Here is a 27,139-nt window from a genome sequence, read left to right on the forward strand (position 1 = left end):
GGTATTACTGGCGGTCGGCAAAACAACGTGAAAGATGCATGTCGCCACCTACCGTGCTGAAGTGTGTGGTTGAAAAAGGTTTACATACTGTAAATCCTCCTACCCAATCCCGTACTACTAAGAAAATGGCAAGAGCCATACTAATTCCATCCATCGCCGTAAAATAACACGCCCCAAATCCATCTCAATATCTCTACACCTCATTGCATTGGTCTGAATAATATGCGTCTAAAGTAAACCCAGACAAATTGATACAAGCAAGTAAGATGTTTTTATTTTTGGCTGAAAAGGGGTTACAATTTTGTTTAAAGTGAAAACACTTGGTTTGAGTTGTATTCTATTTGTGTAATCATCAAAACCTCTAACTTTTATCTAACTGGCTTGCTTCTGAAGCTAGTTTAGCAGGGTTGGTCCTGGTCAGTCCCTGGATGGGAGACCAGATGCTGCTGGAAGTGGTGTTGGAGGGCCAGTAGGAGGAACCCTTTACTCTGGTCTAAAAAATTATCCCAATATCCCAGGGCAGTTATTGGAGACATTGCAAAAATAGTTTTTTAGAAACGTTTGAAAATGTGTTAAAACTGAAATATTACATTTACATTGTTATGCAGACCCTTTACTCAGTACTTTGTAAAGGGTCTGCACCTTTGGCAGCGATTACAGCCTTAAGTCATCTTGGGTATAATGCCACAACCTTGGCACACCTGTATTTGGGAAGTTTCTCCCATTCCTCTCTGCAGATCCTCTCAAGCTCTGTCAGGTTGGATGGGGAGCGTCACTCCACAGCTCTTTCCAGGTCTCTCCTGAGATGTTCGACCGGGTTCAAGCCCGGGCTCTGGCTGGGCCACTCAAGGACATTCAGAGACTTGTCCCGAAGCCACTCCTGCATTGTCTTGGAAGTTTGCTTAGGGTCGCTGTACTATTGGAAGGTGAACCTTTGTCCCAGTGTGAGGTCCTGAGCGATATGGAGCAGGTTTTGATCAAGGATCTCTCTGTACTTTACTCCGTTCATCTTTCCCTCTATCCTGACTAGTTTCTCAGTCCCTGCCGGTGAAAAAACATCCCTAAAGCATGATGCTCCCACCACCATGCTTCACCGTAGGGATGGTGCCAGGTTTACTCCAGACGTGACGCTTGGCATTCAGGCCAAAGAGTTCAATCTTTGTTTCATCAGACCAGATAATCTTCTTTCTCATGGTCTGAGAGTCTTTAGGTGCCTTTTGGCAAACTCCAAGAGAGCTGTCATGTGCCTTTTACTGAAGAGTGCCTTCCGTCTGACCACCCTACCATAAAGCCCTGATTGGTGGAGTGCTGCAGAGATGATTGTCCTTCTGGAAGGTTCTCCCATCTCCACAGAGGAACTCTGGAGCTCTGTCAGAGTTACCATTGGGTTCTTGGTCACCTCCCTGACCAAGGCCCTTCTCCACCATTTGCTGTGTTTGGCTGGGCGGGCAGCTCTAGGAAGTCTTTGTGGTTCCAAACTTCTTCCATTTATGAATGATGGAGGCCACTGTGTTCTTGGGGACCTTCAATGCCGCAGAACATTTTTGGAACCCTTCCCCAGATCTATGCCTTGACACAATCCTGTCTCTGAGCTCTATGGACAATTCTTCCGACCTCATGGCTTGGTTTCTGCTCTGACAGGCGCTGTCAACTGTGGGACCTTATATAGACAGGTGTGTGCCTTTCCAAATCATGTCCAATCAATTGAATTTACCACAGGTGGACTTACATTTGCAAAAATGTATGAAAAATGTTTTTTCGCTTTGTCATTATGGGGTATTGTGTGCAGATTGAGGAAAAAAAGTGTATTTAATCCATTTTAGAATAAGGCTGATCATCACTGATCCTCCACCAAATTTCACAGTGGGTGCGAGACCTGGAGAGGCCTACAAGCCACAGTGTCTCGCACCCACTGTGAAATTTGGTGGAGGATCGGTGATGATCTGGGGGTGCTTCAGCAAGGCTGGAATTGGTCAGATTTGTCTTTGTGAAGAACGCATGAATCAAGCCACATACAAGGTTGTCCTGGAAGAAAACTTGCTTCCTTCTGCTCAGACAATGTTCCCCAACTCTGAAGATTTTTTTTAAAAAACAGGACAATGCTCCATGCCACACAGTCAGGTCAATCAAGGTGTGGATGGAGGACCACCAGATCAAGACCCTGTCATGGTCAGCCCAATCTCCAGACCTGAACCCCATTGAAAATCTCTGGAATGTGATCAAGAGGAAGATGGATGGTCACAAGCCATCAAACAAAGCCGAGCTGCTTGAATGTTTGCGCCAGGAGTGGCATAAAGTCATCCAACATCAATGTGAAAGACTGGTGGAGAACATGCCAAGACGCATGAAAGCTGTGATTGAAAATCAGGGTTATTCCACCAAAATATTGATTTCTGAACTCTTCCTAAGTTAAAACATCGGCATTGTGTTGTTTAAAAATAAATATCAACTTAATTTCATTGCATTATTCAAGGTCTGATAACACTGCATGTTTTCCACAAATCAATGCTCTAAAGGATAATATTTTTATTTGGAATTTGGAATTTGGAATTTGAATTAGTTTCGAGAATAAAACAAAATGTTTCATTTTACCCAAACATATACAGTTGAAGTCAGACGTTTACCTTAGCCAAATACATTTAAACTCAGTTAACAATTTCTGACATATAATCCAAATTCAAATTCCCTGTCTTAGGTCAGTTAGACCACCACTTTATTTTAAGAAAGTGAAATGTCAGAATAATAGTAGAGAATGATTTATTTCAGCTTTCATTACTTTCATCACATTCCCAGTGGGTCAGAAGTTTACATACACTCAATTAGTATTTGGTAGAATTGCCTTTCAATTGTTTAACGTGGGTCAAACGTTTCAGGTAGCCTTCCACAAGCTTCTCACAATAAGTTGGGTGAATATTGGCCCATTCCTCCTGACAGATCTGGTGTAACTGAGTCAGGTTTGTAGGCCTCCTTGCTCGCACACGCTTTCTCAGTTCTGCCCACAAATGTTCTATTGGATTGAGGTCAGGGCTTTGTGATGGCCACTCCAATACCTTGACTTTGTTGTCCTTAAGCCATTTTGCCACAACTTTGGAAGTATGTGTCATGACGTTGCCCTCTTTGGGTATAGCAAGCCCCATCCCCCTCTCCCTGCCTCCCCCTTGCCTCCTTCAACTAGGCTGCTGTGGTCAGAGAGAGGTCGTAAATTCCTGAGAAGACCCTGCCACGTGGCCCCACAGTATAAGAGGCAGAGTACATTTTCATAGAGCACAAAGGAATTTCTTCCACCTCACAGAAATTGAGGTACGAACAAATTTCATGTTCCAGAGAAAGTATAAAAGATCGGTGAAGAATCCAGCTACGATCTGGTCCGTTTGTTAACCCTTGGGGAAGCTCATGGGAGGCGGTGTGGCCACATTACCATAACTCTGTTTATATACTAGCCTCAGATATGAGGTTTACATCTAATTGTTGTATAAGATGAATGAGTGAGTATGATACTGTTTGTAAAATTGTGTAATATGATTTTGGACTGTTTAATGAAGGAAAATATAATTCCCTTTTGATTTGAACTAAATCAGAGGACCGCCCCTGAGGGTCAGGCATCCTGGGACAGCCCCTTTTCTGCAATTCCGAATAAAACCCAAATTTGAGAAATTATCACCAGACCATGTTTTTCTCCATTAGGAGAGGATGAAGGTTGTAGACCATTGCTGAATATTTTAACCATACCACGTGGTTAAAACTCTTAGACTATCGATACCGACAGAATGAGAACAAGTCTTTGATATTAATTACTAGTCTGCAGCTAGGAATTCAGTATCATTGAATGCGACGAACGACAACCGCCGAAACATTAATTCTATAACAAATGAATGTCACTCTGAACTATCCCCTCTAACCAAGACAGAGAGGGAGAGAGAGGACGAAACTCTCCAACAGAAACAAACTTTTCAACAGCGATCAAGACGACACACTTAGCGTAAATATACACTGCTCAAAAAAATAAAGGGAACACTAAAATAACACATCCTAGATCTGAATTAATGAAATATTCTTATTAAATACTTTTTTCTTTACATAGTTGAATATGCTGACAACAATATCACACAAAAATTGTCAATGGAAATCAAATTTATCAACCCGTGGAGGTCTGGATTTTGAGTCACACTCAAAATTAAAGTGGAAAACCACACTACAGGCTGATCCAACTTTGATGAAATGTCCTTAAAACAAGTCAAAATGAGGCTCAGTAGTGTGTGTGGCCTCCACGTGCCTGTATGACCTCCCTACAACGCCTGGGCATGCTCCTGATGAGGTGGCGGATGGTCTCCTGAGGGATCTCCTCCCAGACCTGGACTAAAGCATCCGCCAACTCCTGGACAGTCTGTGGTGCAACGTGGCGTTGGTGGATGGAGCGAGACATGATGTCCCAGATGTGCTCAATTGGATTTAGGTCTGGGGAACGTGCGGGCCAGTCCATAGCATCAATGGCTTCCTCTTGCAGGAACTGCTGACACACTCCAGCCACATGAGGTCTAGCATTGTCTTGTATTAGGAGGAACCGAGGGCCAACCGCACCAGCATATGGTCTCACAAGGGGTCTGAGGATCTCATCTCGGTACCTAATAGCAGTCAGGCTACCTCTGGCGAGCACATGGAGGCCCAAAGAAATGCCACCCCACACCATGACTGACCCACCGCCAAACCGGTCATGCTGGAGGATGTTGCAGGCAGCAGAACGTTCTCTACGGCGTCTCCAGACTCTGTCACGTGCTCAGTGTGAACCTGCTTTCATCTGTGAAGAGCAGAGGGCGCCAGTGGCGAATTTGCCAATCTTGATGTTCTCTGGCAAATGCCAAACGTCCTGCACGGTGTTGGGCTGTAAGCACAACCCCCACCTGTGGACGTCGGGCCCTCATACCACCCTCATGGAGTCTGTTTCTGACCGTTTGAGCAGACACATGCACATTTGTGGCCTGCTGGAGGTCATTTTGCAGGGCTCTGGCAGTGCTCCTCCTGCTCCTCCTTGCACAAAGGCAGAGGTAGCGGTCCTGCTGCTGGGTTGTTGCCCTCCTCCACGTCTCCTGATGTACTGGCCTGTCTCCTGGTAGCGCCTGTTGTTCTGGGATTGATTTGCACTTTTTGCACCAAAGTACGTTCATCTCTAGGAGACAGAACGCGTCTCCTTCCTGAGCGGAATGATGGCTGCGTGGTCCCATGAAGTTTATACTTGAGTACTATTGTTTGTACAGATGAACGTGGTACCTTCAAGCGTTTGGAAATTGCTCCCAAGGATGAACCAGACTTGTGGTCTACAATGTTTTTCTGAGGTCTTTGCTTATTTCTTTTGATTTTCCCATTATGTCAAGCAAAGAGGCACTAAGTTTGAAGGTAGTCCTTGAAATATATCCACAGGTACACCTCCAATTGGCTCAAATTATGTCAATTAGCCTATTAAAGCCATGACATAATTTTCTGGAATTTTCCAAGTTGTTTACAAGCAGTCAACTTAGTGGATGTAAACTTCTGACCCACTGGAATTGTGATACAGTGAATTATAAATTAATTAAATAATCTGTCTGTAAACAATTGTTGGGAAAATTACTTGTCATGCACAAAGTAATGTCCTAACGACTTGTCAAAACTATAGTTTGTTAGTAAGACATTTGTGGAGTGGTTGAAAAACAAGTTTTAATGACTCCAACCTAAGTGTATGTAAACTTCTGACTTCAACTGTACCTATAAACAGTAAAACCAAAGAAACTGATACTTTTGCAGTGGTCTCATATTTTTTTACAGAGCTGTATATATACACGCACAGTACCAGTCCAAAGTTTGGACACACCTACTTAAAGGATTTTTAGTTTTTCTGATTATAACATTTTAGAATAGTGAAGACATCAAAACTATGAAATAACACATGTAGTAACCAAAGTGTTACACAAATCAAAACGTATTTTACATTTGAGATTCTTCAAACTAGCCACCCTTTTCATTGAAGACAGTTTTGCACACTCTTGGCATTCTCTCAACCAGCTTCATGAGGTAGTCACCTGGAATTAACCTTTCAAGGTGACTTTCACCTTTCAATTAACAGGTGTGCCTTGTTAAAAGTTAGTTTGTGGAATTCATTTCCTTCTTAATTTGTTTGAGCCAATCAGTTGTGTTGTGACAAGGTGGGGGTGGTATACAGAAGATTGTATTTTACCAAATAGGGCTAAGTCCATATTATTGCAAGAACAGCTCAAATAAGCAAAGAGAAACAACAGTCCGTCATTTCTTTGAAGACCTGATGGTCAGTCAATCTCCTCTGCAGTCTCCTCTGAACAGTTGATGTTGAGATGTGTCTGTTACTTAAACTCTGTGAAGCATTTATTTGGGCTGCAATTTCTGAGGCTGGTAACTCTAATGAACTTCTCCTCTGCAAAAGAGGTAACTCTGGGTCTTCCTTTCCTTTGGTGGTCCTCATTTAGAGCCAGTTTCATCACAGCACTTGATGGTTTTTGCAACTGAACTAGTAAACTTTCAAAGTTATCGAAATTTCCCGGATTGACAGACCTTCATGTCTTAAAGTAATGATGGACTGTAGTTTCTCTTTGCTTATTTGAGCTTTTCTTGCCATAATATGGACTTAGTCTTTTACCAAATAGAGATATCTTCTGGCACTTTTACTGAAACGTTGATTAATGTGCACGGTCTCTGTAAAAAATAAACTCAAACTCACATAAGGAAATCAGTCAATTGAAATGAATTCATTAGGCCCTAATCTATGGATTTCACATGACTGGGCAGGGGCGCAGCCATGGGTCGGCCTGGTCTGATTTAGCAGCCAGATCCAGCCAATCAGAATTAGTTTCCCCCCCCCCCAAAAGGGCTTTTTGGAATATCGCTGTCCATCAATGATTCCCAACCAAATTTATGAGTTTGTGCAATTTTGACAAAAACAATGTCTATACTGTGTTGCCCTAAGAGTTGTGCAATGTTGGTAGAATTTTATTCCAAATTAGTCACAGCTGTAATGACTGTCAACGGCACTTCCACCAAGTATTAACTCAGGGGGGTGGAGACTTATCCAATTATATCAGTATTTTAGATTTTCTTCATTTGTAGGTTGCGTAGATCTGTAGGGGTAAAATAATCAAATTGCATCCCTTTTGGATGTTAAGGCAGCAAACTGATTTTTTTAAGGGGTGTAGACTTTCCAATGTATTAGCCAGGCTACACTGAAAACGTACTGTGTCGAAGTAGTACCAACATGGAATAGGTTCAAGTAGCCTGCCAATCGAATGTATAATTAAAGACACAAGTCATATCTTCATAATAGTCTGGTGTTTATTGTCACACCATAGAAAGATGATCTTTCAGGATTGAAACGATGAAAATAGCAGTACGTTTAGTAACAAGCCTTATGACAGGTGTACATTTATTTTTAAGAAACATTCTTTCAGCGACTAAACACACAACAACAAAAAACTTACCCAGATGCAATTTTTTTTTTTTAGTTCTGAAAATAATCTTTAGGGTGCATTTTCATCGATCTTGACGCTCTGTGCACTACATGTTAATCTCAACAACGTCAGATGTCACAACATGCACACCTCACGGTCACCTATGTACGTCATTTTATATTTCGATCGAAATAATACAGAAACATCACAGAAAAGTATGGTGACAGAACTTCCAAAATTACTACACTGTACATCAACACTGGATTGCACAGATCTTTGTTATTGAATGCTGTATCATTTCCAAAAAGTGACAACAAATTAAAAATGTTCTCTTTTTAAAATCTAATTCAGCTGAACTTGTGTTACCTTTGCTATGTTGGATGTTCAAAACCTAGTCCTGAGACCATCCTAGAAAATGGATAAAGGTAAAGAGACTCCTAGGTAGGTAGGAGGGATAGAAAACTTGGCGCTGGTCAGCAACAAGCAACCTTACAGCTTGGATAGTGAACAAAAAAAAGAGAACATTAAGTTACAGAAATAAAAGGTAAAGTAATACATAAGAGAACCCTGGAGTGGCCAATCTGCTAGCTAACTACTACACTAGAAAAGCTCTAGCAACAGTGTACAAACAAAAGTTACCTCTTGTATACCTGTAGAATTTCCGTTGGATATTTGTGTACTTTGGACAATAAAGTCATCTTCCTTCTTCTTCTTCTGCAGTTAACTTAAAAATTGAGTGAGTATATGTTTTGACAAGAAAGAGACAATGTTAGAATTTCCACTTAACTAACAGACCTTCACTTTTACCGCCATAATTTACAGACAACCTAGTTTGAATGCCTCTTCTATCACAAGTTTTATATCTCAGAGGCTTCAGAGCTGAATGAAATGCCAAGCACATGATATTTTCCAATTATCTAGTTTATTTGTTTCTGTCCAACAAAATTCATACAATAAGTAAAATTCTAGCATTTTATGGATAAACAACATGCTAATCATCAGTATGCTAAAACTTAAAAAAAGAAAAGATTACATACAGCATTTAATCAAAGTGGATACTACCATAACAGAATGTATTATTTGCAATGAAGTAACATTACATCTAAAATCAACCCGTAGGTTGGTATCCAGCGCTCCAGCACAGTAAGGTAACTATGACAACAGAGAAATGAAAATAAAACCACCCTCAATAAAAAAACAAATTCATTGGGCATTTCTTAACTCATCTCAGGACCATTGCTTGCCTCGGTCTCCCACTTCTCCAAAAAGTCCTGCAAGTTCAAGTTGAAAGTATCAATACCTTTACCGGACAGATGAACACCATCTGGCCTGTACAGGCCTGCGTCTGAGCCACACATGATGTTGTCATGGGTCAGAGCAGTGCCACCTAGCTCAGCGATGATGGTGTGAACTCTTCTGTTGATGGCAGCCCTAACATTGTCCACTGCGTCGCTGTCCTCTGTGTGCCTCCAGGAAATCCGGGGCAAGATGTCAGACCAGACCAACAGGCATTGTGGGAAAATGCTCCTCATGGAGGTCAGGTCCTTCTTCACAGATGCCAGAAGGGCCTCAGGGTTGTGGGTGCCCAGGTCATTCCCACCCAGGTGCAGGATGACCACGTCTGGGCTGGGCCACTTGATCTTCAGCTGGTCAAGCTGGGGCAGCAGCTGGGCCCACGTCATGCCCTGTGTGCCCTTCCACCACACCCGCACACTGCTGGGGTCCATGCCCAGCTGCATGCCAATCTCGGGCGACTTGGCCCTCATCTCTGCCCAATATATAAGGGAGTGGCCACAGATCCACACGTTCCTAGGCTCTGTGTTTGCAAAGGTAACTTTGGGAACTTTCCCTGTAAAAACGCAACAATAACACAGGGTACATGTGTGGGTTATCATCACAGGGGCTCTGCGAGGTTGACGTTACTGACGCTCCGGCTCTTGGGACTCTGCAGGCTGCTGGTTGGCTGTTAATCTTCCACCTTTGGCTCAGAACTGATGGAGCTGACACTCAAGACTATGTAGTTAGTTAACCTAGTCTAGTACTATAAAAACAATTATCATAATGAACTGAGGTATGATAAATATTTGACACTAAAGATAGCTTATACACTGAAGCTAAATAGCAAATGACACCATCTGCAGTCTGACCTAGCTTACTCTTCTTAACGTAACACTACCACACCCTCATTTCCTCATTATTCAGGCCCTAGCTAGTTGTCAGATTGACAGCAGTCCCAATATTTATCCCTGTTTTGGAGTAAAAATAACACTAACAAGTCCCCCCAAGTAAAGGTTTCTCCCTAGCAGTAGAAATTGGAACACCCACTCCCCTAATCAAGAAACGTATAGTAATTCTAATATTGCCAAAAAGTCCTAACACTTTTGCGGACTTCCTACAGCTTACCAGATCCCTGTTTCTGTACTACACATAAACAATAATGCAATTCAACAGCTTAAGACCTGTTGACGCAAACTCTGCTAAAATACTTACCTTTATCTGTTGGAGAAAACATTACATGTTAAAGCTAGCTAACATTAATATCTGTCTTTAGAGCAACTCCTGTCCAGAGTAAAGGAACATGGGAGTATATGCCTATCTATTGTTTCTGTTAGTATTAGTTTATCTGAGCAAAAGCACTTGAGTCTTGAAGACCACATGCTTAAAAATCTGAATTGCATGCACAACAAATAAACATATTTATTAATACTTCATTATGAGCGTAAACCAAGTATGGGAACTCATTTTCCTACTAGAACATACTCGCATTACACAATTCAAGACAAGTGCCAAGCTGGTAAATCGTTACAGGGCCAGGCCTTTCAAAGCAAATATATAGGAACACTTAAAAACCTAGCCCTAACACAAGGATAAAAACAGAAAATGTACATCTAGGAAATTTAATAGCTAAAGCTATCTAAGATATCACTGAAACCTGATTAACTATGGCTGGAATAAGAGGAAGTAAAACCTCCATTAAACCTGTCTAAATGAAGCCTCAAATCTATCTGTGTTCCCTCCATGGCTGGTTCTTGACATCTACAGTATGGTATCATCACATCCTGTACATTAAATGTGTGTTTAGTGCCCAGTATCAATTAAGTTGGCTATAGCTCTTGACTAGTTCTGGTATGACCTAATCTTAACCAATGTGTGGCTGGACACCTCTCTACACTTCAACCTCACTAAGGGTTACCTGTTGCGTTCTTCTTCCTACTGTCACGAGTATCGTTCATTCTTTGCTGATTCTTCTGTCTCATCCGCAGGTTAAACTGCTCCAGCTACAAAGCGACACACACACACACACTGTAAATACAGTCATTTCCTGAATGCAGCAGCTTTGGACTGACTTGCCAGTGTGCACTAAATCCAGAATATTAAGTTAACAGAAGCAATTTAATATTGGGAATACAAAAAAAGTGTGTACACGCACTGAACCTTTCCAAAATGCACTATCAGGAATTTACAATTTCAGACAAATAACCCAAAAGCTTTAAAAAATGGCCTATAATGCAATTCAAATGTCAACAACACCAAGGACTGAAGGTGGGTTGCTGGCTTGTAGATTATACACAAACTTAACATGATCAGACGGGTACAACTTTTTCTTATTTCTACAAATGGAATGAACAAAAACATAAAACATACCCTTTTCTTCTGTTTGGCCTTGATATCGTCTTCCGTCACTGGTGGACCCGGAGTCTCTGGTGATAGAGGGGGAGGCGAGGGCTGTCCAGCTGCAGCATCGGGGCTTTGTGTGTTGATCTGGAGAGGTATGGTGATATTATGTCTTGGCGAATCCTGCTGTGCACCGGACCCACTTTTGACTGTTTCAATCACCTTGAGGCATCTAGACTGGCTGTTGACTTGGAGGATTTGACTTAAGACATCCATTGTGGGATTCGATACAGTCACCTGATTCAATATATTCACTTGTTGTGTGAGCTGAGTCTTTGCAAATGGTATCATGGGGGCACCAGGATGCCCATAATAAGCGGTGGGCAAGGCCGTGGGTAGGCCAGGGGATTGTCCCACAGGCGAAGCATAAGTATACACCCCAGCTGCTTGTTGACCAGCTGGAACATGAGGTGTGTTTGTCAAGGATGGGACAGGGGAAATATTTTGGGGGGGGCTTAAGGGACCGGGCAGCAGTGATGAGAGATAGTTGGTACTACACCCCTTGCTAGGCCAACCCTTAGGGGCAATGGGCTGTCTCTTGTCAGGGAAGTTCCACTTTGTGGTGGAATAGGATGTGCCAGGATGTGAGGAGGAGGTGGGAGAGGTGGTGGGGGGCGAGACGCTCACTTTCTTGGTGAGGCTCTGCATCTGCCTTGCCTTCTCCAAGGCAGCCTCCTCTTCCGGGTCAAGGAACCCTCCATATTCCGGGGTGTCTTGGGGGCTGAGGTACACCTCCTGCTGGGAAGACCTGGAGGGCGAGGCCGACCGGAGGCGTTCGGAATCAGATGAGTCGGTGTTGCGTCGCCGATGCCGATCTCCCCGCCTAGATGAGTGCTTCGTCTCTCTCTCAGAGGAATCTGATGAGTGTTTGGATGACTTTGTCCCGTAGAGGCGCTCCTGGGTCCTGTCTGCCAGCTTGGTGACCTCGGAGGTGTTTAGGTTCAGGCCGATGGCCTGGAGCAGGCTCTTGATCTTGTCAAAGTGCTGTGTCTTGTCCTGACTCTCCTGCTTCTTGGTCTCCTCCACCGGGGCTGGGCTGGACCTCCCGTCATCCCTGGATCTGTCTGTGCGCCCAGGTTTCTCATAGCGCTCCTCCTCAGCCGCTGCTGCTTTACCCCCATAGAGGAAGTCATCCTCTTCTTCCACACGTTCAGGTTCTCTCAGGAACTGGGTGTGGGACGTCATTCCTAGAATCCCGGAAAAGCCACCACTGTCCTGGATTGCTCTCTCGTGAGGCAGCAGCCTGTCTTCGTCTCTGGGGTCATCTTTAGCCTCAGAGGTCTTCACTCGCTCCATGTCGAAGGCCCTGTGTGGCCGCTCTGGCTCCTCCTCTCTTCCCCTGTAGGCATCCTTGTACTGATCTTCATCCCCACGTTCACGCGACCCACGATAACACTTTTGAGGGAGGGAACTATCCTCCTGAATACCAGCAATCTCCTCTCGAGACTCCTTGACGACAGTGGACAGCAGACCGGCATCCACACCTTTGTTGAGGATGTTGAGGAAACGGGCGAGCTGGGTGTTCAAGTTAGGGTTCTTTTCCTGAGACTCTCGGCTGGGAGGAGGTCGTTTTGAAGAATGAGGGTCAAGAGGTGTTTGGCAAACTGGAGAAGGTTGTGATGGGTGCTCTCTAGAAGTCTGCTCATATGGATCATACTTTGCAGATAGGTCAGGAGCAGGATGTCCAGCAGGTGAACCTTCATAATAGGACTTCTGACTGGATGTTTGGGTGAAGGGTGGTTGGGCAGAGTGTGGTTTATAGGGCGTCTCAACGTCATAACCGTATTGTTCCACAAGCCTTTGATCAAGAGGTTGAGCTTTAGGGGGTTCAGTCTGCAAAGAAACAAAACATTTTCCCACCACGTCATACAAATCAAAATAGTCTCATGTCGCGCTGATCACAATAATATTGACTGTAATAGGTTTCTTATATCGATATATGAAAACTATGTAAAGCACCAGCACCCCATGGAATATAACCAGCTCTTGAAATTCCTAAGAACAAATGATTTTCTAACTGAAAAAGAAGTTTAGAAATAACAACTGACCTGAATTGGGAAAAGTGGCCCTGTGACATGGTCTGGGCGCTTCTTCAGAATGGACTTGGGTTTGATGTCAGTGGGTGGTTTAGGTTGTGGAGGAAGCTCTGGCATTCCATGATTGTAGTCAAAGCAGGTCTTCTCCATAGGCTTCCCTTCTGGCAGGAAATTGGGAACTCCACCATGTTGCTCCATGGCGACCATGGCTCTCTTGCGGTATATCAACTCATTGAGCTCATCTAGTTCCCTCTTCTTTCTTTCTAGCTCATCGTTCATTCTATCTGGAGGTTTACTTCCCGAGCTTGAACCGTTCTTGGAGCTCCTCTGACTGCTTCCATCTCGCTCCTTGCTGTGGCTCCTTTTCGAGGATGTCCTCTCCTTGCTGCTGCTCCTGTGCTTGGAATCTTTTCTCTCCAGACTGTGGCTTCGCCTCCTGCTCCCACGGCTGCTCCTCTCTCTGCTCCGACTCCTGCTGCGACTGCGACTGCTCCTGTACCTGTTGCTACCATCCTGCTCTTTGCGCTCCCTGCTGGTGCTCCGCCTTTTCTTCACCCGGCCAAACTGGTCTAGGCTGGGGCTCCGGCTTCGGCTTCTGCGCCCGTATCGCCGCCGGCTGCTGTCCGAGTCCTTGCCACCAGATCCAGAGCCAGCAGTTTTTGACCGCAGAGTTTTTACGACAGCTTTCATCTTATCCGACTCCAAGGCAGGTTTGTCGTTGCTGGGGCACAAAATAATGAGGGAAATGACTTAGAGCACATCTGTTAAAACGTTTAGATTTCAGGGTACCTGTGGCTTGAGCTAACAAATGCCATCCAAAATCGTCACACAATGATACTTTACCCTTGACTTCACGTTGGAACCAATACTACTACTAATCACAATCAAACTCACGTAAGATCATCATCTTTGTGCTCTACTTTGACACCTGCACCCTTGATGAGCAGTTTTGAGTCTCTCATCAGTTTGATGGTCATCTTCTTCTGTAAGACAATAGGCAATTTAATATAACATAGACAGCAACATGTCTATCCTATAGGTCAATATGACATCCCCCAGCACTAAACATCATGGAACAAAAGCCTGTGACTTTGGTCAATCATAAACCAACCTTTTCTTTTGTTGCCACGCCCACAAGCTTGGGCACACGGGTGAAGACACTGTCGATAAAGCGTTTGATCCTGATCGCTTGGTTACCTCCTTCAGCTGTTTCAAGCTAAGAGAAAATGGAAAGCGTTCAAATGCCCAGCGCAGCTGTTTTTATCTCAAAATCAATTCTGGGTAACAATTAGCTAAGTAACAGTTTGTAACAGTTTTCCATTAAAAATTGTTAAAAAGCAACAAAAATAGCTTGAAAACCTTGAGGGGAGTGGGGAAGGACACCAAAGCGCTGCATTAACCAGTTAGGATTGTGGCGCGGGAATCACAATCCACCAGAGTGGAGGGGCTTAAAGGGAGGGATATGTAACTTGAAACTGTTATTTGCAGAGAGGTTTTGAACTTGCTTTGTTAATCGTCTATTAACTTAGATTGCCAACGTTGCAAAACCTGCTGATTAGAAGGTCCTGTGGTGATTGTATTTTCAACCAGCAAGTATAGGGAAATAAAACGGATCACATTCTGTCATACTTTTACAGTGTTAGTTTAATCAGCTGTTGTACAAGTATGATACAAAACACAGGATAAAATCATTTTGACTGTTACTGGGCCTTTAACGTTGCTCTTTCTTTTGAAAATAATCATCATGTCAACCAGACTCAGTGGAGGACAGTATTTAAATCGATCCATGTGACAGCAGCAGTGTGGGTTATATCGAAATGTAACCGCATGATCCTCAAGTTGGAAACTGGTCAAAATAACTACATTTCTCTAAATAGCTACTTGCACGTACAGTATACCAATAGATATTAATTTCCCCATGCCAATCGGATCACAGCTCCAGGGAAACTTACCGGAATGACACTAAACTCCACCTTCTCTGAGATGTCCAGTTTCGTCTCCTCCATGACCTCGGTCAGATGGAAGAAGAGCAGCTGGGGGCTCTGATGGCACTTAATGGTCCCAGACAGCTCCCCAGCTTGCACCACCACACCCTAGAAGGGAAAACACTTCACTTAGACATACTGTGCAAATCCATTAAGGCATTACATAAAACATCCCATCCTTCTTTAGTGTGGAAAGACCTAGCCAGCCTCAGACTTAAAGACATCATGTACCACATGCTAAACATGATCTTACAGTTCTGCGTTGCTCTGTTGACTCCTCAAACGTCTCGGAGAGAATCTCCACGTTGACGGCACGCTCCTCCTTGGTCTCACGGTTGGTGGAGATGTTAAAGTGAACCTTGTCTCCGTCGAACATGGTGGCGTCAGTCAGAACGTCAGCGGCTTCAAACGATAACGGTTTCTGTGTGCCACCCACCCACACCTCCAAAAGGCCCTGCTCCTGGAAGGAAAAGGAGATAACATATTCTAAAATCCATGATTTGACAACCCAAACATTCTCCAACAAGAACACATAATAAAACTGTCTGATTTATACGTTCAATCTCTTAGTAATACACCGTACCTGCTTCTTGTCGGACACCTTGGGGACAGCCTTAATGACCGTTCCTGCATGCTGCACAGTGCTAACGTCCTCAAACACCACAGTCCTCTGGGGCAACACCATCTCCACTGGGGCCACTGGCTTCCACTGGAGAGACAGTAATAAGGACATGATTGGGTATGTCACAGATGAAAGTACTCAACTCTGAATGACAGGAGATTTTCCACCACCTATCAGATTTTGCACTGAACTGTGCCCCCCCACCTTGTCTTTTCCTGCAGTGTCTTCAACCTTCTTCTCCATGGTATCTTCCAGTGTCACCAAGCACTTCAGCTTCCTTACTCTGATGGCCTTCTCCTTCCCTTTGATCTAATGAAAACAATGACGACATGTTAATGTAACATGTATCAGTCAATCAACAAATCATTTATACATTGCTATACTTAGGATCAAAACCTTCACATTTACAGGGTACTAACATCATTCCCAGGTACAAACGGGTCCTAATTCAGTGTCAACAAACTCAATTTGCCATACAATTATGTGGATGGGAAAGAAACAGTATGCTCACTGTGACGACTGTGAAGTCCACCTCATCCATAACAGCGAACTCAGTTAGACTCATGTTCTCTGTGGTCTCAAAGGGCAGGTTGTTCTGGTTCGCTGCCATTATGGTGCCAGAGCCACCCTTTACGCTCATTATCACACCCTGGTTAAGAGAGCAAAAACTATATCAACAGCTAGCTACAATAGGGATGGCCAACTCTGGTCCCACTGGGCCACTTTGTTTGCAGTAGTTTCTTCCAGCCCAGCTCTAACACACTTGATGTAAATAATTGTGGTCTCAATTGAAGATCTTGAATAGATTATTATTTGACTCGGGTGTAGTCATACTGCGCTACATGGAGGCGTGCAGCTCTCCAGGACCAGAGTTAACGTCCACATTTTTTAACAAAATTAAAGTGTAAGAATATAGGTGTGCCACTCAGACTTACCACCTCCCTCTTCTCTCCAGTGATCTTAAAAGTCTGTGGTGTCTTTGGCCGAATACTAGTGGCTCTAACGTTTTGGGAAACTATGTCGGTTAACAAATTGAACGTCACATGGTCCCCTTGCAACAGGGTGATGGTGCTGTCCTTCTCTGAGTAAAGCAGCGCTCTTGTCTTGCCATCGATGTTGGCCTCAATTTGGCCAGGTTTCTGCTTTGCACCAGGCTGTGTGGGGGCACATACATTCAGTTAATACCAACTGGGACATTTTTAAAAGAGATGCCAAGTATTAGTCATAACAAGCCAAGCATAGAATCAAATATACTTACAATAATCAAAACATCTCATTGTGGCAGTGATGAAAATGTTCATAAAGTCAAGAATTAATATAGTTTTTCTTTGTGCTACAGAGTTCTCTCACCTGCTGCTCCGGGATAGCATTGCAGACAAAACCTTCAATAATGGTGGAGTCAATCTCCTCAGTCCCCCCTGGAGGTACAGATACATCGGTGGCACACTCCCCTGCCTGGGTTTACAATACAGGGAAGTATAAAAAAGGCAAATACAATGAAAACCAATGGCTCAAACTCCTCCGAATGTTTTCCTTTTAACAGTATCTAGCAAAATGTTTCTAAAGTGACCCACCTTCTCCTTATAGGCTGTAAAATGCACCCTGACTCCAGGTATCATGTTCTTGGGGACTCCCAGAAAAGCATCAAAAGTGAAGGAATATTTTTTGAGATCGTCTCTTTCGATGTAGCCATAAGTTGGCTGTGGACAGGAGAGCACAATTTGAGAATGCAATGTTTACTAGTGGAGATGTAGAACCTTCCATTCAAGCAGGATTCTCAGCATTTGGACTTACCCCAATGAACGAGATGACCCCCTTGGATCTTCCAGGTGGAGGAGGCCTATGAGTTATAAGTGTTGAGAGGAAAAAAAACATATGCGTATAAACAGAACTTCCTGAACAACTAATGTAACGTATGGAATCAAACATTAATCGCACAGTGATGATGACACCCAATTTGTTGACATAATGACCATTACTTGTCATTGTAGCTCTTCTTCCCTGATGATTTTTTGTCCTTCTTGGGCACTTTGGTCTTCTGTTCATCAGGCTGGGGTGGATCAGGCTGAGGGACCTCGGAGCCCCGGCAGAGTCCCCACACATCAGGCACTACAGTTGTCTCAGTCGGAAGGAGGGCTGTTGTCGGAACGGGCTGTTGTCGGGAAGAGAAAAGGAGCCAGTGAAAAGTTGAAAGTAAGTAGCAAAATGTTATTGAAATTGTACACTGCTCAAAAAAATAAAGGGAACACTTAAACAACACAATGTAACTCCAAGTCAATCACACTTCTGTGAAATCAAACTGTCCACTTAGGAAGCAACACTGATTGACAATACATTTCACATGCTGTTGTGCAAATGGAATAGACAACAGGTGGAAATTATAGGCAATTAGCAAGACACCCCCAATAAAGGAGTGGTTCTGCAGGTGAGAACCACAGACCACTTCTCAGTTCCTATGCTTCCTGGCTGATGTTTTGGTCACTTTTGAATGCTGGCGGTGCTTTCACTCTAGTGGTAGCATGAGACGGAGTCTACAACCCACACAAGTGGCTCAGGTAGTGCAGCTTATCCAGGATGGCACATCAATAAGAGCTATGGCAAGAAGGTTTGCTGTGTCTGTCAGCGTAGTGTCCAGAGCATGGAGGCGCTACCAGGAGACAGGCCAGTACATCAGGAGATGTGGAGAAGGCCGTAGGAGGGCAACAACCCAGCAGCAGGACCGCTACCTCTGCCTTTGTGCAAGGAGGAGCAGGAGGAGCCCTGCAAAATGACCTCCAGCAGGCCACAAATGTGCATGTGTCTGCTCAAACGGTCAGAAACAGACTCCATGAGGGTGGTATGAGGGCCCAACGTCCACAGGTGGGGGTTGTGCTTACAGCTCAACACCGTGCAGGATGTTTTTCATTTGCCAGAGAACACCAAGATTGGCAAATTCGCCACTGGCGCCCTGTGCTCTTCACAGATGAAAGCAGGTTCACACTGAGCACGTGACAGACGTGACAGTCTGGAGACGCCGTGGAGAACGTTCTGCTGCCTGCAACATCCTCCAGCATGACCGGTTTGTCAGTGGGTCAGTCATGGTGTGGGTTGGCATTTCTTTGGGGGGCCGCACAGGCCTCCATGTGCTCGCCAGAGGTAGCCTGACTGCCATTAGGTACCGAGATGAGATCCTCAGACCCCTTGTGAGACCATATGCTGGTGCGGTTGGCCCTGGGTTCCTCCTAATGCAAGACAATGCTAGACCTCATGTGGCTGGAGTGTGTCAGCAGTTCTTACAAGAGGAAGGCATTGATGCTATGGACTGGCCCGCCCGTTCCCCAGACCTGAATCCAATTGAGCACATCTGGGACATCATGTCTCTCTCCATCTACCAATGCCACGTTGCACCACAGACTGTCCAGGAGTTGGCGGATGCTTTAGTCCAGGTCTGGGAGGAGATCCCTCAGGAGACCATCCGCCACCTCATCAGGAGCATGCCCAGGCGTTGTAGGGAGGTCATACAGGCACGTGGAGGCCACACACACTATTGAGCCTCATTTTGACTTGTTTTAATTAAGGACATTTCATCAAAGTTGGATCAGGCTGTAGTGTGGTTTTCCACTTTAATTTTGAGTGTGACTCCAAATCCAGACCTCCGTGGGTTGATACATTTGATTTCCATTGATAACTTTTGTGTGATTTTGTTGTCAGCACATTCAACTATGTAAAGAAAAAAGTATTTAATAAGAATATTTCATTCATTCAGATCTAGGAGGTGTTATTTTTGTGTTCCCTTTATTTTTTTGAGCAGTGTATCATAGAGATGACAAGACAGAACAGACACAGTGGCACTTACCCACGACGGCGGAGGAACAGCATAAGGGTTTACCTAAAGGAGGCAGACCTGATGTTAGGGATGATTTTTTATTTTAATATTTTAATCATGAAGAACAAACGAATTGTTCTTGATTGCACATTCAAACCATGTCATGTTATTATAACACCAAGACAGTTTAAACATTTTTTTTTTAAATTACAAGTATAACATTGAGAATTTGCCATATGCAGAAAGCACTACAAGTTGTCTAGCTAACATTACCTCGCTTTGCCAGGGTGGAGGAAAGCCAGAGTTGTCCACCAGAGGCGGGACCATGGGTGGCATACCTGGGGGAAGAATACCAGGGGGTGGAATACCTGGGGGGGGCATAACTGGCGGGGCCATGACTGGGGGGGGCATTGGTCCTGGTACATTGCCCATCATTGGATCATATGGTCCGGGCATACCTGGACCATACCCGAATCCTGGCCCATCCATCGGTGGCCCATCAAAACATCCATCCATAGGTCCACCTGGACCCATTGGCCCATACCCATCCATGGGGCCTCTTGGCCCGTATCCATCCATGGGGCCACCTGGACCCATTGGCCCATAGCCTGGCCCATATCCGTGATAATCTGGGGGCATGGGGCCTTGCATCATTGGATCTCCCATAAAGTTAGGATGTGGACCGGGGCCACCGTGAAAAGGACCAAAAGGTCCAGGCGGCCCACACCAACCTGGTCCTGGGCCCATGTCAAATGGATGAGGCCGCCTTGGTCCCATGTCAAATGGAGGAGGTCCATTGCCTTTTCCACGCTTCCGACCACCTCCTCGTCCCATTTCGAAATGTTTTATGAAAGCTAGCTAGCTCGCAAGCTAACGTAAGCAGAAAGAACTCTTCAAAGGGGATGCGAACGTTGAAATGCTGGCTAGATTACCATCCTAGCTGGGTACATATCTCTGATATTGCTATATATGAAGGTGCACGTATTCACTATTGCAAGTTTGTGGTTTAATTGGTAAATGTTCGGTTAACGTTATATGGAAACTCAAACAACTCACGTTAGCGGGATAGCTATATAGCTAGCTATATAACCTCACACCACCAGATCCGAGCGAACTTGTTGCGGATATTGTGGCTGTGGAGACATGACGTATATCCGTGGTAGATAGCGCCAATCCATAGACTGTGAAAAAAAATCGATGAAATCATATGAAAGGGTCGCCACTATTTTATACAATGTATCTTCTTAAAATTTGATTTTAAACATAACCCAAACCACACTGATAACCTTATGCCAAAAATGTACCTTAAATTAAGACCAAAAAGCACATTGGTAACTAGTCACAACCCCCCTGTCCTGACCAACCAAATATCCCCCCCCCCCCCTCACTGCAACTGCATTGAACTATTCTCTAGCACTCTATGCTGATATTACGACGTTAATAATAGCTATATAGCAGATACCTTTTCAGGACACAGACGCTGACATTCGAGCTCAGAAAGGTCGAATATCGCCACTAACAGCACAGGTGAAATCACATTTGAAATGAGAAGTTAGGTACTGGCAAAGACAGTACAGTATGTACTAGGTTTAGAATCTCTGTGTCCACAGTTTAGCAGATATTAAAGCGGGTGCAGCGAAATGCTTATAGTAGTGTGGACTACAACTAGCTAGTGTGTATTTAAATCTGTCCAATTTCACACATGTACCAGTGTATTAATATGCTTGTGTGAATCGGAAATGTGTTTTTCCATATCCCACTCTCCCTAAGACAACCTCTAAGAGTGTGGTGAGGGTCACGGCCAGGGTCTGCCACATCCTGGTCTATTATTATTCTGAACATAAAACCAAGACACTCCATCAGCCATGGACCTTAGAGGCTGCTGCCCTATGTACATAGACATGGAACACAGGTCACTTTAATAATGAAACACGGGTCCCTTTAATAATGTTTACATACTGTTTTACAATTTCATTTGTACAGTTGAAGTCAGAAGTTTACATACACCTTAGCCAAATACATTTAAACTCCGTTTTTCACAATTCCTGACATTTAATCCTAGTAAAAATGTCCTGTCTTAGGTCAGTTAGGATCACCATTTTATTTTAAGAATGTGAAATGTCAGAATAATAGTAGAGAGAATGATTTATTTCAGCTTTTATTTCTTTCATCACATTCCCAGTGGGTCAGAAGTTTACATAATTAGTATTTGGTAGCATTGCCTTTCAATTGTTTAACTTGGTTCAAATGTTTTGGGTAGCCTTCCACAAGCTTCCCACAATAAGTTGGATGAAATTGCTCCCAAGGATGAATCAGACTTGTGGAGGTCTACAATTTATTTTCTGAGGTCATGGCTGATTTCTTTGGATTTTCCCATGATGTCAAGCAAAGAGGAACTTAGTTTGGAGGTAGGCCTTGAAATACATCCACAGGTACACCTCCAATTTACTCAATAATGTCAATTAGCCTTTCAGAAGCTTTTAAAGCCATGACATCATTTTCAGGAATTTTCCAAGCTGTTTAAAAGCACAGTCAACTTAGTATATGTAAACTTCTGACCCACTGGAATTGTGATGCAGTAAATTATAAGTGAAATAATCTGTCTGTAAACAATTGTTGGAACAATTACTTGTGTCATGCACAAAGTAGATGTCCTAACTAACTCTACAATGAGATAGTTTGTTAACAAGAAATTTGTGGAGTGGTTGAAAAACGAGTTTTAATGACTCCAACCTAAGTGTTTGTAAACTTCCAACTTCAACTGTATATACTGGATTCTAGTCAAGGTCATTGTATTCAACTACTACTGTACATATGCTATTCTATCCTGCGTATTCTTCAGATATACTACATATTCTATCCACATACTGTCCATAATGTTTATACATCCCATTACACACACACATATATAAACACACATTATATACAGTACCAGTCAAAAGTCTGGACACACTTACTCATTCAAGGGTTTTTCTTTATTTGTACTATTTTCTAAATTGTAGAATACTAGTGAAGACATCAAAACTAAGAAATAACACATATGGAATCATGTAGTAACCAAAAAAGTGTTTGTTAAATCATTTTTAATAGCTGTGCAGCGACGCTCCCCATCCAACCTGACAGAGCATGAGAGGATCTGCAGAGAAGAATGGGAGAAACTCCCTAAATGCAGGTGTGCCAAGCTTGTAGCATCATACCCAAGAAGAATCGAGGCTGTAATCACTGCCAAAGGTGCTTCAACAAAGTACTTAGTACAGGGTCTGAATACTTATGTAAATGTGATATTTTCTAGTATGTGAACTACGTGGAATATTTTTGGACCATTAGCTTCCCTGAAAACAGGTACTAACAGGAGGGGCAATATGAGTCTGCCAGAGGTCTTTACCCTGATGGGGATAGTGATGGAGGCTTTGGTGGTCCACACAACAAAGAGGCAGGTGTCCCTTCCAGTGATGTGGAGCTGCCTTTGGACCTCATGGAGGCTGTAAGACCATCCCTCCATGATATAGAAATATATAAATCCTTCGACTTCACTACCTCTTCAATGGTGTGGTCCCTTTTGCACCATAGGGACACTTGATCTCCACCACTGCTGTGGTGCCCACCAGACCATCCGGTAAGCCACCCTGGATCCCAGACTCCGTGATCCAAAGCCCTGACTCATGCACATCCATCTCTGTAGCCATTTGATGCCCCCCTCTTCGTTATCTGTGCCCCACTTTACAGACAACACCCAATCCAACGACTGAACACTTTGAAATGCAGTCGTTGTAAGAAATGTGCCATTTAAATCAAGTTTGATTTGATTGATGACATTACAGCTATAGAATATTTAAGTGCAGTTTTTACATAAACGTTTAATTGATAACTTGGGGTATTACCACTTGACAATTCTATAGTGGAAAGGATCCTATAAATCAAGACTGTGTGAATGCATGACTCTGGTCATTACATTTACATTTCAGTCATTTAGTGACTAACAGTTGGTGCATTAATTTTAAGATAGCTAGATGGGACAGCCACATATCACAGGCATAGAAAGTACATTTTCCCCCAACAAAGTAGCTATCAGTAGATTCATTTGCATCAATGACAACCTTCTAGAACTGAGTTATCGCTCATAGAAGTCTAGTATCCGGGGTAATCTGGTTAATGATGATATAATTGATCAAGTGGCTCTTTCCATGTAGAATGTTGACAGTGGTATAGAACACATTGTATTGCTAGATGCTAAAACTTAACTTAATAGCTACACTCACTGACACGGGATAAACTTTATCCCTCATGCTGGCCCTGACCAAACCGGTAAATTGACCCTCACAATGGCTGCACTACTTCACATGGCCAGACTTCTAGTGGTCTTCTCCCCTTTTAATGCTCATATACTCATCCTTGAAAAACGCTATAATATCTGAAATAGCCACCAAATACGACATACAGTACAAAACAATTATCTAGTCTAAGTAAAACAAACAAATGTTTTATATTTATACTGCTCTGCTAAACTACCTATCTAAAAAGTGTAGCCAGTGGCTAGCTAAGACAGAGAAAGTGGATGTAAATTCATGGATAGGGCACAAAGGTCTCCGATCGCGCTGTTGAATGCTCCCGAGTGACACAGTGGTCTAAGGCACTGCATCTCAGAGCTAGAGGAGTCACTACAGACCCTGGTTCGATTCCAGGTTGTATCACAAACGGCTGTGATTGGGAGTCCCATAGGGCGGCGCACAATTGGCCCAGCGTCATCCGGTTTAGGGTTTGGCCGGGGTAGGCCGTCATTGTAATCTTAACCGATTTGCCTAGTTAAATAAAGCTTACATTTTTTTTATATATATATAAAACGATAGCTGACGTCGGCTAGAGATGACGTGAGGAGCTTCCTGCAGGAATTTGTTGTCAACTACCGTTGTAGCACTGATAGAACAATGAGACAGATATTTCACCAGATGTATAAATGTGAAGCATCTGGGGTTTCCACTCACTACCAAATGTGGTAGCGAGAAGAAGCCAAGTGGCCGGCAGAAACGAGATGGATTTTGGCCAACATTCTGCTAATTTACTCATCGATGAAACATTTGATCCCAATGCAGTTCTGGTCACAAAACTAGAATCTATTATGCACAGAGTGGACGAAGTTATGTGGACTTTACCATTTGACAAAGTAAAAAAAAAAATGCGTTTAGGTGAGCAAAGGCGAATTGAATTATTGCACACGCGCACTTCAGAGTAGGCGTTCCCCAACGGAAATATGCAAATATAGGCTACAGGATCTCGGTGGCTCGTGCTTGGCCCTCGTCATCCTCCTCTGCCTAATATTCCCATTTCAAACGACAGGTGGACTCTTGGTTTAGTTATACACATCTTTGGTCGTATTTTAGGTGTTATCTGTTGCTAATTAGCATTTTGTTGAGTACATTTCGGCCAATATATTGAGAAAACTCACCTTGTCCAAGAGATAATTTACATGGCTATCAAAACGTCACATCAGCCTACACGAAACACAGACTATATGAAGTAGTTCTAAAATCCCAGATGTAAAATTAATGGGGGAAAAACGATTGAAACCACTACCGGATTTTACCGCAAGATTGTATGGGTATTATGACGCGTCCACTTCGCGGTGCTATTGAGAGGCTTTCGAGACACCATTCGGCCATATTGGTATTGCCCATTCGGAGCAGTCCTCCATGGGAATGAATGGAATTCTACATTTTTCAATTACATGTTTCAAGGACAAAATGACATGCATTTGAGTATTTTGTTGTAGTGGGGACAATAACATTAGTCATCTCAAAAAAGTGTACTTTAAGGAAAAAGTGTTATTTAATTTGTATATTTATCTCATGTAATATAATTTAAAAGTATGTTTTAAGGTGTCTTTAATAGAATAAATGCGGCAAAAACGAATGTAGACATTGGTAAATGCATTTATATGGTCTGTCAACGTCACGAAAACGATGTGTGCGCTTCCATGGAGAAGTTAGCTTGTGATTCTGGATGGCCAGATTGCTAGCAATAATGACAAGAAACTGACACGTGGGGAATGGTCAATAGCTCCATTCAGCTTGTTTCATAAAATAAAATACACATATTTAGCAGATGTTATTGCAGGTCTATCGAAATGCTTGTGTTCTTAGCTCCAACAGTGCAGTAGTATCGATTCACAAATATCTAAAAGTAAAATAAAGGAATTCATATATAAATATTAGATCAAGCAATGTCAGAGTGGCATTGACTGAAACACAGTAGAATATATAGTTTTTACATATGAAAAGAGTAAAGCAGTTTGTAAACATTAAAGTGACTAGCTTGCCATTATTAAAGTGGCCAGTGATTCCAAGCAGCCTCTAGGGTGCAGGGTTGAGTAACCGGGTGGAAGCGGACTAGTGATGGCTATTTAACAGTCAGATGGTCTTGTTTTGCAGTCCCTCGGACTCAGCTTTGATGCAGCTGTACTTACCTCGCCTTCTGGATGATAGCGGGATGAATAGGCCCGTGGCACAGGTGGTTGATGTCCTTGACATTTTTTTGCCTTCCTGTGACATGATGTGCTGTAAGTGTCCTGAAGGGGAGGTAGTCTTAGGGCAGGTCATCCATTTGATACCATGTCTTGTGTGTTATGACGGATTTCATATTAATGCTAATATGGCTAAAATTCGTTAGCTAGCTGACCAACAACTGCAACGATGTATTTGAGAGAAGTGGTCATTGTGCAAATGTATGTTTTCAATAAATATTGCAGACGAAATATAGCTTACATGTCAACTATCTAAAACTAATCACATCGGTTTTGCCCGTGGGTACGCACTGGTCTACTTAGTTCATTGACTTTCATAAAAGAGAAAAGAAAGTGGTTTGCCTCGCTGGATGGCTTCTAATTTAAATCAGGTAATAGTTATGAAATCACTCTAGTACGGTAGCAGAAAAAGCATTTATTTAGTCAGCTGAAGATGCAAAACTTCAACAATGAGATCAGAAAGATAACATTTTGGAAGATGCTCAGTATGAATAAGGATATCTCAACTTCAATGAGCAAAGTATGTTGAGATATCAGATACCTCTCAACCCATTAAACAGATGAACATTGACATGTACAAAAATCAATGCTATTTTCCAGAAAGAAAAAAAGCATGTAGGTTTTCGCTTAGCAAATAATGCATGAGCTATGATACTTTCAATCCGTTATATGCAGAGGTTAAGAGGTGGCGACATGTTTCTGATGTCAGTCTGATGGGCTGTGGCTTGTTGCCAGACACACCAAATATCTTACACCCCCTGCAACCCTTTAACCCAGATGCATGAAAATGTTTCACTCTTCAAACATTGTTTTAACTGATGTCTTTAGTAGGCTACTAAACAAACCAAATATAATTGAACAGTATTAACTTTCACTATGGAAATCAATTGATTAATTGTGTTCTTTATAATTTTTGAAGGCATATATCCATGTATTAAAAAATAAACCAAGGCAAACCATTTGGTAATGAACTACATATGCCAACTCAACATGTCAGTATACAACAGATATAAAAACCATTAACTTAAAACTAAGACAGCCATCCTAGCAC

General features: G+C 43.1%; 1 protein-coding gene across 1 annotated transcript; it reads right to left on the reverse strand.

Moving 5' to 3' along the window:
* Positions 1 to 7,314: 7,314 nt before the first annotated feature.
* On the reverse strand, positions 7,315 to 20,708 carry LOC139381946 (uncharacterized). Its single transcript, XM_071125827.1, has 18 exons — positions 19,845 to 20,708; positions 19,602 to 19,634; positions 17,746 to 17,918; positions 17,561 to 17,606; positions 17,341 to 17,466; positions 17,117 to 17,221; positions 16,702 to 16,920; positions 16,278 to 16,415; positions 15,971 to 16,075; positions 15,728 to 15,853; positions 15,398 to 15,604; positions 15,112 to 15,252; positions 14,271 to 14,375; positions 14,054 to 14,142; positions 13,172 to 13,880; positions 11,094 to 12,956; positions 10,642 to 10,726; positions 7,315 to 9,297 (listed from the first exon to the last, which is right to left on the reverse strand). Exons 1-18 carry the CDS (start codon positions 20,403 to 20,405, stop codon positions 8,666 to 8,668), a joined length of 5,463 nt encoding a protein of 1,820 aa, XP_070981928.1. The 5' UTR covers positions 20,406 to 20,708; the 3' UTR covers positions 7,315 to 8,665.
* Between the last annotated feature and the right edge of the window lie 6,431 nt (positions 20,709 to 27,139).

This window comes from Oncorhynchus clarkii, chromosome 23 (assembly GCF_045791955.1).
Source record: "Oncorhynchus clarkii lewisi isolate Uvic-CL-2024 chromosome 23, UVic_Ocla_1.0, whole genome shotgun sequence".
Lineage (NCBI taxonomy): Eukaryota > Metazoa > Chordata > Actinopteri > Salmoniformes > Salmonidae > Oncorhynchus > Oncorhynchus clarkii.